At 43.6% G+C, this 11,863-nt stretch overlaps 2 protein-coding genes across 2 annotated transcripts; both read right to left on the reverse strand.

The window, feature by feature from the left end:
• Nucleotides 1-4,660: 4,660 nt before the first annotated feature.
• On the reverse strand, nt 4,661-5,200 carry LOC117137815 (kelch-like protein 10). The gene is made up of 2 exons (XM_033299497.1): nt 5,053-5,200; nt 4,661-4,990 (listed from the first exon to the last, which is right to left on the reverse strand). The coding sequence occupies exons 1-2, from the start codon at nt 5,167-5,169 to the stop codon at nt 4,661-4,663; spliced, it is 447 nt and encodes a 148-aa protein (XP_033155388.1). The 5' UTR covers nt 5,170-5,200.
• Nucleotides 5,201-6,951: 1,751 nt separating this feature from the next.
• On the reverse strand, nt 6,952-8,784 carry LOC117150749 (kelch-like protein 10). The gene is made up of 2 exons (XM_033317783.1): nt 8,637-8,784; nt 6,952-8,574 (listed from the first exon to the last, which is right to left on the reverse strand). The coding sequence occupies exons 1-2, from the start codon at nt 8,751-8,753 to the stop codon at nt 7,264-7,266; spliced, it is 1,428 nt and encodes a 475-aa protein (XP_033173674.1). The 5' UTR covers nt 8,754-8,784; the 3' UTR covers nt 6,952-7,263.
• Nucleotides 8,785-11,863: the final 3,079 nt, after the last annotated feature.

Here is an 11,863-nt window from a genome sequence, read left to right on the forward strand (position 1 = left end):
GTACATCGGAACACAAGAGTCAAAAAATGATTTAATTGTAATATAAAACATATTAATGGCATCCGTCATTACGTTGCAGGAGTAAAGATCGGACTAATTAAAGCCAGCAATAAAATTTCTAAATTCAATTGAGAGATTTGTACTGTTCATATTATTTGCAAGTGTCTTATCTATATTGTCACCAATTCCTCTTGAAATAACTACATTATTATTGTGGTTTTTATTATTTCCATGAGGTTACGGTTTTGTGTTTCCAACGCAGCCATATACTGATCACATCTGGGCTTTTGTGGCTAAGGGATTTTCTTACTTTTCCCTTCTTCCCCATCTTCTCTAATGTCTATACACACTGGCGTTCATTACATTGTCATCTCTCTCTAACACACTCTTTATAACAACCCGATCGGACCTCACTCAGCTGCAGAGGCTGTCCGTGCCGTTGCCGCAGTGCTGGACAGAATTTTACCGCAATACTACAATTTCATCAGAATGTGAAATCATAGAAAGAATTCCTAGAATGCGAAGAGTCGCGCTCCGACAATTACTGGCTAGCCTGCATATACATACAAACTATTGCATATGCTTGCCTAAGTGTAAGTTCTCTCATCTTCTCTTTGATCAGACAGCATGTGCTTTTTAACTTTTACTTAATTGTCTTTTGTCTTTTGTCTTGTTGGTCTTTTGTCAATCCAGAGCCGGGTTGTTGTTCTTTTTTTTCCCAAACTTTTTTGTGGCGTGCAGGCCTCCTTGCGTTTTTTTTTTCCTCCGTTCATCACTGAGTATTCTCATAGAGGAACACAAAATAAAGGAGCCCAAGCTAATCCCACTCTCTCCGTTATCCACTGGCGCTAAGCAAGCACCCAAGTCCGCTAGTCCAAAAGGCAAAACGGCGATTTTCAATACCAAAGGAAGGCACCTTCCACCGAGCAGTTCGACCATTGACGAAATCGTTTAGTGAGTCTTCACTAGCGGAAAACTATCACTCTCCGCGACTAATTTCATCCAGTTGCCGCTTGCCTCCTTGCGATACGGAAGTCTTCGAGACTACTCCAATGGCCCACTTTCTGGGACCTTTTCATGACAGTTTATATTAACCACCTCAAGCTGACATCTCCAGACTGACACAAAATCCCCTCTTATGAGTGAGGGAATCGGCAAGTCCCAACTCAAGCTCCTTTTCAACTTGAATTCGATATCCCAATAATATGGTCATGCTCTAAAAGAGCTGCAGTTCACGATTCAGCGCTAGTGCATTCTCACATATCCACTGACAACTGGGATTGTCTGTTGGTTTTCCTGTGCTCAAGCAAACTGCCAAAGCTGACCTTCTCCTTATGGGAATAGCCCTTAAGGTAAAAATCCGAAAATTGAGAAGAAATGAACACCTTCCTGAGCGAAAGGAATCGGATATTGGAGGCCATCGAGGATAAGAACCCGACTCATGCAGTTCAGAAAAAAATTCAATCGTTCGAGACAAAGGTCCGCACTTAACAGAACGGGTGTGACTTGGGCTCCAAGAAGAACCAACCGTTAAGATAGTATGCGCGCTTTCTCCATATGTCAGTTAACGCACGATCCGACTACACCAAAAAGGAGCAGATATGTCTAAATTGTATCGCCAGAGGCCGGACTCGATCACCGAATACTCCAGGTCTACAATTAGACGGCGTACGTTATTCTGGAAATAGCAGGCACTCCTATCCCATCCCCGGAATTCTCTGAAGGATCTGCCCGCTCTTCCAATGGTAATCCGAAACGGGTGGCGACACTGATCCGCTCGCCACACTTCTCAGCAGTCTGTAAGGTCGAGGATCTACCAGTCAAGATGGTAAAAGAGTCTGATCTTATTAATTCGTCCAAACTACAATGAAAGACGCAAGCGGGAAGGTGACGCTCCCGCTCTGTGAACCCGAAAATTCTGGATCCAATTTAGGATATTCCTGGTCCATTGCGTTAGCTCAGTTTCTAAGAAACGATAATCCTTTAAAAAGAGACTTTCCCCTAAAAATACAATATGACATCGCAATCCAGGAGTATATGGATCTGGGTCATATGAATGTAGTTCCATCGACTCATAATTCTCCGACTTATCATCTTCCTGATCATGCGGTAAAAAGGCACGAAAGTACCACTACAAAGCTTCGCGTCCGTAAGCAAATAAAACAAACTTAAATTATATCCTTCATGCTGGTCCAGTCCAGCAATCCGATCTCACGATCTAGAGCCTGAAGCGGCGGTATTTTCAATACGTGTTCAGTGTGGCTAACTAACTAACTAAGTTAATTAACTAATTAACTAAGTTAAATCTTAACCTTTTTCAAAAGTGTAGGCGTGTTAGTTTAGGGCGCTACGTGACAAAAAGTTTTTTGGCTAATCGATAGAAATATACAAGACTATTAAACTTATGAAAAAATTATCCACAGATTTTTCAAGAATGTGGGCGTGGCTGTCTATGGCGGTCTTAGGGCGTTAGAAAAGCCGTGGCAAAAATAAAAATATGAGAAAAAAATAACCTGTGCTGCCATGTCTCCAGTGTGCGCTGCTTTGCTTCTGCTCGTATTGACCGCTGGAGGAGAGGCTCCTACCGTGGGCTTGGTTTACATTATTGTTAATAATGACCGATTTACTTCTGTTGCTTTCGAGCTAGCATAGGCTAGGTGTCTATCATGACTGCCAAGTACTTAATTGCCCGAGAGGAGGCCACCGAGGTACTGCCAACTTCGACAGTGGCCGTCACCACTACCTCCCTGGAGCTTATCAGTACAGCCTCCGTCTTTTCCGGCGCCAGCCCCATTGAGCTGATTCACTGTTCAATAGCCCTGATGTTTCTGTTGCACGTTACCCTAGCCTGACCGGGATGCTTGTCAACAACCAGCAAAGCGATGTCGTCCGCGAAAATTACGAACTTGCTCCTACCAACCAGCGGTAGGCGGAATATCCCGTCATACACGGCCAAGAACCGAGCGTTGCGGGTCTCCACCGGTGAACCGAGCCTTGCGGGACTCCACCGGTGACATGCTGGATGAAGACTCCTTCAGACGACTCGCAGCGTAGGACCCGTCTCGAGAAGTAGGTGCGAACAATCCTGACTAGGTAGGCTGGCACCCTGAAGCCAATTAGTGCTTCTAGGATCCGGTTCCACCTCGCTGTGTTGAAGGCGTTCCTGATGTCCAGTGTGACCATGAGGCAGTACTCTTTGCTTAGCCCCTTCCATATGGTGCCCTCGATTGCTTGGGCTGCCACTTCGACCACTCTGTTGACTGCGTCGACCATGGACCGCACTTTCCTGAAGCCAAACTGGGACCGAGAGAGGTTACCCGAGGGTAGGAACTGCTCTCGAAATAACTGCGTGTCCAGGGTGTCCGCTTTCAATTTTTTCCTGGCTTGAGCTGCTGCTGGGCTTGGGTCTAGAAGGGCCAGATCACAAATGATGGCCAAATGATCACTGCCAGTGTAGTCCTCGCTGAGTCTCAACCTCGAGAGCCTGAACGACGAGCCGCTAGTGAAGGTGAGGTTCACCACAGAGCCCAGATCGCTGCTTTTCTGGTGCTGTCGCTAAGTAACGCAAGCTCCACTCTGCGTTCTCGCAAAGTCTTTACTAGAAGGGTTCGGCTGCCGTGCAGTGTTTCAGATTGAGCTGAATGAAACGCATCATTGTAGTGCCTTTGGTGCTCCTTTGCCCACATTGCTTGGTGATTTGTCGCTTGGCTTCCTATGCTTGCTCACAGAAAGCAATAAGACTCGTTGGGGCACTCTGCGGCATTGTGTCCAGCAGACCCTCATCTGTAGCAGCATTGGCTTCTGTCTACGGCGTTTCTACAATGGGCCGCTTTGTGGCCTTCCTCTAGTTATTTGAAGCATCTTTGGCGGGGCTCCGGTTCTTTGTTCAGGCATTGGGACCATCCTGCCCTCAGTTTGCCACGCTTGATCAGCGGATCCGCCAGATTTGCTTGAACTGCTATCTCAACAGTCTTTTGACAGGCTCTTGATTGCTACCACTGCTGCTGGGATATCTGCTTGGTACTCCAGGACCCTCCTAAGATCATCCTCTGTAGTTAGCTCGTCTAGGTCGCGAATCAAAAAATACTTTTGATTATGTTAACGTGCGAAGGCTGGCGCGGTCTTCCATGTCCACCTTGAGCTTCTGCGTCAAGTCTTGGGCAGAGGCGCGTAGGTCGAGGATCGGTTCGCCTTTGGCCGTTCTCTTGACCATGGTTCCATTTTCTCCTATGGCGTCCTGGTCTCTTGTGACCAGCAACAGCGCTTCGCTGTACGGTAACCCAGCTGATGGGCTGATAACCAGCGCATCAGGACTCCCTCCTATGCGGTTCTTGTGACTTTCTTCCCGCTGCAGTGGCTTGGGGCGGAGCACTGGGTAGGCGCTGTGGTCCCGCTGCCTTCTGGTAGTCGGATCGCTGAACTTTCTTAGATGACAGCGCAAGCATCACTACAGTAATTTAGATTTTTACCCTTTGCTAGGTTCTCACTTGTTCGGTCATTAAAGCCAGCGCACTTAGTGTGCACTATTCTATTACATAGCAAACAAATCATTTTTGGCTGCTCAGGTTTTATAACCTGGCAGCAGTTTTTATAAAAGCAGACAACATTAACTGTTTCCACATTTGTCTAAAATCAGACCACTGTGCACGAAAACACAAGATCAAAGACTTTTAAGCGAGCTGTTACCATTTAGCTCTGTTACACTTACGTAGCAGCGCCTGCAATGCATCGGTGCGATTTCGTTCCATTTTTTTTTAACCGCGTCAAAAACTCGGCAAGTGTTGAAATACTCCACGCCATCCACGCCAAGCACTGCGGTTCCATGATACGCTCGGGGACCAGCAGGATCCTCTGCGTTAATGGTTACCCATCTGTCTGCCCTCGTGTCATAAGTCTCGATGCAACCTTTAGAGGTGCCACCGCTCCAGCCGCCTATCGCAAAGATGACTTCGTGCGGTAGCCTTGGCATTGCCAGTGGTGGAGTGGTAAGCTTGGGTTAAATATAAAAATATAGTGTTGTATTGGTAGAAAGGGAAACAAAATTAACATTACCTCGTCTGCCTGAGGATTCAAAAAGTCCAGGTCGTACATAAATTTAAAGGTGTCAACGATCAGTGGCTTAGCGGCTTCACATTCCAAGACGTATGGGTGTTCCTTAACCTCCTCCATGAAGCACTATAAATTGATAACCAATATGATATATTCTGAATTAATTAACAAAATTAAGAAACACGACAGTGCACTAACACTTGGATAAGAATAATTTAATGAAAATCTCTTGGCATATCGATTGAAATTGGCGATGAAAATACTACAATCGAAAAATTTTCTAAAGTTTGTGCGAGAGGGCTGTGGTTGGCTTGTGGGCAATGAAGTGGGCCTGTTTAGCGTGTCGATAAAAATTAGAAAGACAAATAATAAAACAACAACAAGAAAAACGTCAAGGCAGTAAGCTAAAACGGGCGGAGGAGGTCACAATTTGCTAGAACGCATGGAGAAGGTGACGGTTAATGAAAACAGACAGTGAGGAGGTGTGGGGCAGTGAGACAGAAGGAATGACGAGCACTGCAAGCGAAGATCCATCCTCGGAGCAGGAAAAACAAGGACTTGGTATGGTTAGAAGTGACAGGGGAGTTTCAGAACGAGCGTTGGCTTAAGCTAGTGGACCAAGGAAAACAGTTTGTTACAAAATGCGGTTAGTGAGTGTCAACTCTCTGGAGCTTCTAGAGTTTGTTTTGTAACGGCGACAGAAGCGTTATGACAAATATATACATTTCGGCCTTAAAGTATGCACTTTAATTATATAATGCCAATTATATAATTATATACCGGACCGGTATTACCGGTTGAAGATGCGTCGGTGTAATCGACATTGAGCGGCACTCTCTCCGACCAGAGGAGCCCAAAGTGAATTTAATTAATCTGTTCAATTCATTCGCTGTAATAACCCATACATAGGCCGAATGATGTTCAGCTATCGGTAACCAACTAAAATAAACTCAATCATTCGAAATTTCTATTCATTTCAGTTTTATTTTTTTTTTTTTTTTTTTTAAATATATATATTACTTGGACCAAGTTCGCACTTAACTTCGCCGCTACAGAATTGAGCCAGCTTTGGGAACTTACCCGTCCACCAGGCATTCCGGAGTCAGGATCCCAATCCATCATCTCTGAGGCGATCTCGATAACGCCGGTGAGTTCCAAGCATTTAAGTAGCCGAGCGCAGGGGGACACTTTCGTTGGATTAGGAGTCTTCTGGGTAAACCTCCCTTGACTCCCGTAGATTCCTTTGCTATTCCAAAGGCGTCGACCGCCACAATTGGCGATACGTATGTAAATACGCCCATGTAGTGCAGTCTAAGCACCAACAATTGCTTCCTAAACTTTCTACTTTGACCTGTACAAAAGCACGCGACGATCAATATTAGATTAGTCCATAATTATATAAAATAATATTATATACATTTATTTAAGCAAGAGAACGCACCAGAATGAGTAATGAGTATTCACTGTAGGGAAGATGGAGCAGTCATAATCGTCTGGAGGGACGCCTACGTATTGATAATGGATGATGTCCGGAAAATCCTCCGAACATCCTAGGCAGGGTGGGTGCACATGGTCAAAACATCTGCGGCCACCAGTTTTCGTCGTTTAAAATGAATTCTTTTGCTTACCTTTTTCTGTTTGTCTGCTTATAAGTGATCGTAGGTATGTACGGCCGTAAGGCGTCGATAGCTCTCGATGCTTATGTTGCGAGCTGTGTGGCACGGGAAATACTCCGCCGTGGGAAAAGACTGAGCTAGCGGCATGCCACTAATGAAAGAAATCAGTTCGTAAAAACCCTTTGTTTCTTTTTTTCATGGCTCAAACCAAAATGTTTTATTTCGGAAATTACTAAGAAGGTTACCGTTGGAAACTGAGAAATAATAAAATATTTTTTTTTGTGCATTCTGGTTTTCTGCAAATTAGTAATGCTTTATTTAAAATATTGCGATAAATTTTGATGTAAACTTGATTGTGTAATTTCTTGATAATTTAATTTAAAATTCAAAGTTCCAAATCTGATATTCTTAATTTGGTAATTTGGCAAAAGCATACATAACCTTGTTTTTTTTCTTCGTGTAAATGTCTCGAAAAATGGGTTTAACGGACGTGGGTTTATAAGGCTGAAGAAATCTTGCCACACGCTAACGCTTTATCTGCACTCTTATGAAAAATGTGTATTTTTTTGGTATCCGAGCCGGATTTTGACGCCAACTCCTATGTACGACGACGAATTTCATGATGCGAGCCATGACGTTGATTTCGCAGTTGCACACGAATCCGCCTATTGTTGGCCGCGATACCGCGATCCTCCATTACTCTATTAAGTTGAACAGTGGACACCAATTGAGATTGACCTGGTATCGTTTCAGCAGCAATTGCTGGGTTTAGAAGCCCTACAGACGGTGGTATAGTCCGGGTTATGCGTGCTGATTGCACTTGCTCATCAGTCTCATCTACTTCATCAGGACTTTCGTAGTCATCCATGGCTCTGTTATTGTTTTCAACTAACATCTGCGAGGCATTGCCGTGTCCTATATTCTCCCGAGCCATGGCGGTTGCCATAAGACGCTGACGCCGCTCCTCCATTAGGCGATCCCGCTCTTTGTGTATATAGTCTCGCTTGTTTGGGAGCCCAGCTATGTTATTGGCAGACAAGGCGGAACGAACAATGTTCATATCTGTGGCTTCCATCCATTCGTCTGTTTCGGCTACATAGCATTCCGTATGAGAGATCGTTGAGACGCCGTTAAAGCCGCCTATAGCGAAAATCATATCGTCTATAATCTCAAGCCCGAAGTTACTGCGAGAGTGGTTCATTTCACGAATGAAGTGCCAAGTTTGCGTGTCCGGATCAAAGCGTTCTCCGGTAGATAGACGCGCTGTTCCGTTAAAGCCGCCGATAACGTAAAGCTGGTTTCTAAAGGCCACGCAGCTCACTCCAGACCGACGATGATTCATGTTAGGTATTCTAGTCCAAATGTTGGTTACAGGGTCATAATACTCGGCGCTGTCTAGGCATTCCTGGCCGTTAAATCCCCCTGTAGCATATATGCGTTCTTGCAAAGTACAGGCGCTGGCATCAGAGCGTTGCATGTTCATTGGCGGGATAACGGACCACTGGTTGGTCCTTGGATTATACCGCTCCACAGTGTTCAGTCGGTTATGCCCGTCGTAGCCGCCGATTGCATATATCATACCATTTAGCTCTGTTACACTTACGTAGCAGCGCCTGCAATGCATCGGTGCGATTTCGTTCCATTTTTTTTTAACCGCGTCAAAAACTCGGCAAGTGTTGAAATACTCCACGCCATCATATCCGCCAATCGAGAATATTTTGAAACCAAGCACTGCGGTTCCATGATACGCTCGGGGACCAGCAGGATCCTCTGCGTTAATGGTTACCCATCTGTCTGCCCTCGTGTCATAAGTCTCGATGCAACCTTTAGAGGTGCCACCGCTCCAGCCGCCTATCGCAAAGATGACTTCGTGCGGTAGCCTTGGCATTGCCAGTGGTGGAGTGGTAAGCTTGGGTTAAATATAAAAATATAGTGTTGTATTGGTAGAAAGGGAAACAAAATTAACATTACCTCGTCTGCCTGAGGATTCAAAAAGTCCAGGTCGTACATAAATTTAAAGGTGTCAACGATCAGTGGCTTAGCGGCTTCACATTCCAAGACGTATGGGTGTTCCTTAACCTCCTCCATGAAGCACTATAAATTGATAACCAATATGATATATTCTGAATTAATTAACAAAATTAAGAAACACGACAGTGCACTAACACTTGGATAAGAATAATTTAATGAAACAGTTAGTTGGAGTGCGAAGCAGAAATTTTAAAAAAATCTCTTGGCATGTCGATTGAAATTGGCGATGAAAATACTACAATCGAAAAATTTTCTAAAGTTTGTGCGAGAGGGCTGTGGTTGACTTGTGGGCAATGAAGTGGGCCTGTTTAGCGTGTCGATAAAAATTAGAAAGACAAATAATAAAACAACAAGAAAAACGTCAAGGCAGTAAGCTAAAACGGGCGGAGGAGGTCACAATTTGCTAGAACGCATGGAGAAGGTGACGGTTAATGAAAACAGACAGTGAGGAGGTGTGGGGCAGTGAGACAGAAGGAATGACGAGCACTGCAAGCGAAGATCCATTCTCGGAGCAGGAAAATCAAGGACTTGGTATGGTTAGAAGTGACAGGGGAGTTTCAGAACGAGCGTTGGCTTAAGCTAGTGGACCAAGGAAAACAGTTTGTTACAAAATGCGGTTAGTGAGTGTCAACTCTCTGGAGCATCTAGTTTGTTTTGTAACGGCGACATAAGCGTTATGACATATATATACATTTCGGCCTAAAGTGTGCACTTTAATTATATAATGCAAATTAATGCATACCGGACCGGTATTACCGGTTGAAGGTGCGTCAGTGTAATCGACATTGAGCGGCACTTTCTCCGACCAGAGGAGCCCCGAGTGAATTTAATTAATCTGTAGCAGCCTCTAGCCAAAAAGAGTCAGTAAAACAAACAGTGCAGCCGGCCATTGCTATTAAAGTTGTCAAAAGGCAGCTTTGAGGTTCAAACTCGTGTTCCAGCGCATTTCGTCAAAGGGGTTAGAGTGAAAATCGTGCTTGATCCCGCATGGGAAAGGTTGGCCTCTTGATCCCTCGAAATTGAGTCGAAAATTTTGTAAATACGAGCTACGCAACGCATGTTTACCAGGACAGAAAAATTTTGGGAAATTAATTAAGCTTAAAATACTATAAAATTATAAACTCTCTAGAAAGGAAAGGAAGTGTACAATGAAAAGAAATGGAAACAAAACAAAAATTATTAATTATATAAATTTGTGAATTTATAAGTTTTCGAGAACTGGCAAATTATACGAAGAAATATTTAGCAGCTTATTAAAAATTTTTATAATTATCTAGCGGTCATGAATTAATAAGTTTATAGAATTCCTGAGAAATGTTTAGCTGGATAGAAGTTGTAAACACTACTTATTTACTCGGCAGATTATTTTGTGGTTTTAAGGGTGCAAAAGGGATCACCTGAGTAAGACTCGAAGATGGTGATCATGGATTGGGCGGTTCCAGATAACATAACAACGCCTCTCATTACCGAATTCCTCTTCTGTCAGCTTTATCGAAAGATATACTTATATAATTAATATTATAATAATTTATATATGAGTAAAAAATATGAAAGAATATAGCTAAGTAAAGTATATGAAATTAGGAATAAAGCTTAAATAATAAGGATGCGTTTCAAAATTGAATACTTAACCGCGAGAGTAACGTCGTACAAGGGATTGCAATTACAATCCTGGTAATTATTTGAGGGTTTGTTTTGAATTTTATTTCTCAAAATACTTCTAGCTTAGCCTAGTGTACAATTTGTTGCAGCTGTGAAACCCCTGCGTCTGCGGTTTGCCCGGATACCCCATCCAGTGCTTTCGTCTGTTTCTGCTGAATCCTGGTTTATGACTTCTCTACGCTCTGTGTACGGGTCGAACGTTCCATATATTGGGTCACTGCTCGTGGGTGTTTCGGGGGAGGTGAACGCAGGCTTGTGCCGTCACCGATAACTCCTCCCCCTCAAAACGGAACTAAGGCCATAGGGACGAACTGTAGGCTGAATGGTACCTTTTTGTGGACAAAATTAATAAATTCAAACGGAGAGATATTTATTTTGTGTTTTTTGTATTGTGTTACACTAGCCCATATCTTATATAATACCAAAAATTGTGAGCTAAAAAAAAACAACCGAATGCGTGATTAGTGATTGCTTATTAAATTATTTTTCAAAAAATAATCACAAAAAAAATAAAAATATAGAGTGAGTTGAGTTTCCCGACTATCAGATACTCTTTACTCTGCTAGTGTGAATGCGAACGCGAAATTTGTTCATTTTTCTTGGATCTCAATAGATATTGGGGAAAAAATGAGAAAAAATATACAAACTGTTCCAAAGTGTGGGCGTGACCGGTTCGGCAAATCGATAGAAATTAGAAAGTCTAATAGATATATGAATAAATATCAACACATTTTTCAAAAGTGTGGACGTTTTTTACCTGGCAACTTGGGCTAACAATCTTGCGCTGCGTCTATGCCTCTAGATTCTGTATTCCGAATCTCACCCTTCTGTCTTTTTTAGTTCTAGTTTTATATTTTGAAATCAGTTATGTCGTTATGTATATAATTAACTTGGAACTTACCTAAAACCATACTCAACCAAAATTGCATAAATAGAGATATAATAATAATATAATAATCCCCCTAATAATAGAGGGAGATAACATAATAAAAGCTTTTTTTTCCCCTGCTCACCACCCCACACCCACCCACGCACGGCAAGAGCAGATGCTAGCCAACAGACAACCCCTAAGCGCCCATCCAGCCACGAAGAACCAAGCAAGGGTAAGGATAGCCCTAAGCCAAAGGACGCGTGGCCTTGCTCGTTGTTGACAAGCATCCCGGCAAGGCGGACGAGAAGTGTAACCAAAACATCAGGGCCATTGAACAATGGCTCAGTTCAATGAGGCTAGAGCTGGCGCCGGAGAAGATGGAGGCTGACCTGATTAGCTCTAGGAAGGCAGTGGAGACGGCCACTGTCGAAGTAGGCAGTACCACGGTGTCCTCCTCTCGGGAAATTAAGTACCTGGGAGTCATGATAGACACCAGGCTTTCGTTCCGTGAACGCCTAGCCTACGCTAGCTCGAAAGCAGCAGGAGTAAATCGGACGCTATAAACCAAATTGTTGAACACCCGAGCCCCAAAACAGGCGAGTAGACGGCTACTGATGAGCGTCACCCGAGCGAC

This window comes from Drosophila mauritiana, chromosome 2L (genome assembly GCF_004382145.1).
Source record: "Drosophila mauritiana strain mau12 chromosome 2L, ASM438214v1, whole genome shotgun sequence".
Classification (NCBI taxonomy): domain Eukaryota; kingdom Metazoa; phylum Arthropoda; class Insecta; order Diptera; family Drosophilidae; genus Drosophila; species Drosophila mauritiana.

Coding starts and splice junctions, on each gene's coding strand:
- LOC117150749 (XM_033317783.1), bottom strand. CDS start 8,753: ATGGAGGAGGTTAAGGAACACCCATACGTCTTGGAATGTGAAGCCGCT. Junction 8,575..8,636: donor TGAATCCTCAGGCAGACGAG/GTAATGTTAATT, acceptor ATTTAACCCAAG/CTTACCACTCCACCACTGGC.
- LOC117137815 (XM_033299497.1), bottom strand. CDS start 5,169: ATGGAGGAGGTTAAGGAACACCCATACGTCTTGGAATGTGAAGCCGCT. Junction 4,991..5,052: donor TGAATCCTCAGGCAGACGAG/GTAATGTTAATT, acceptor ATTTAACCCAAG/CTTACCACTCCACCACTGGC.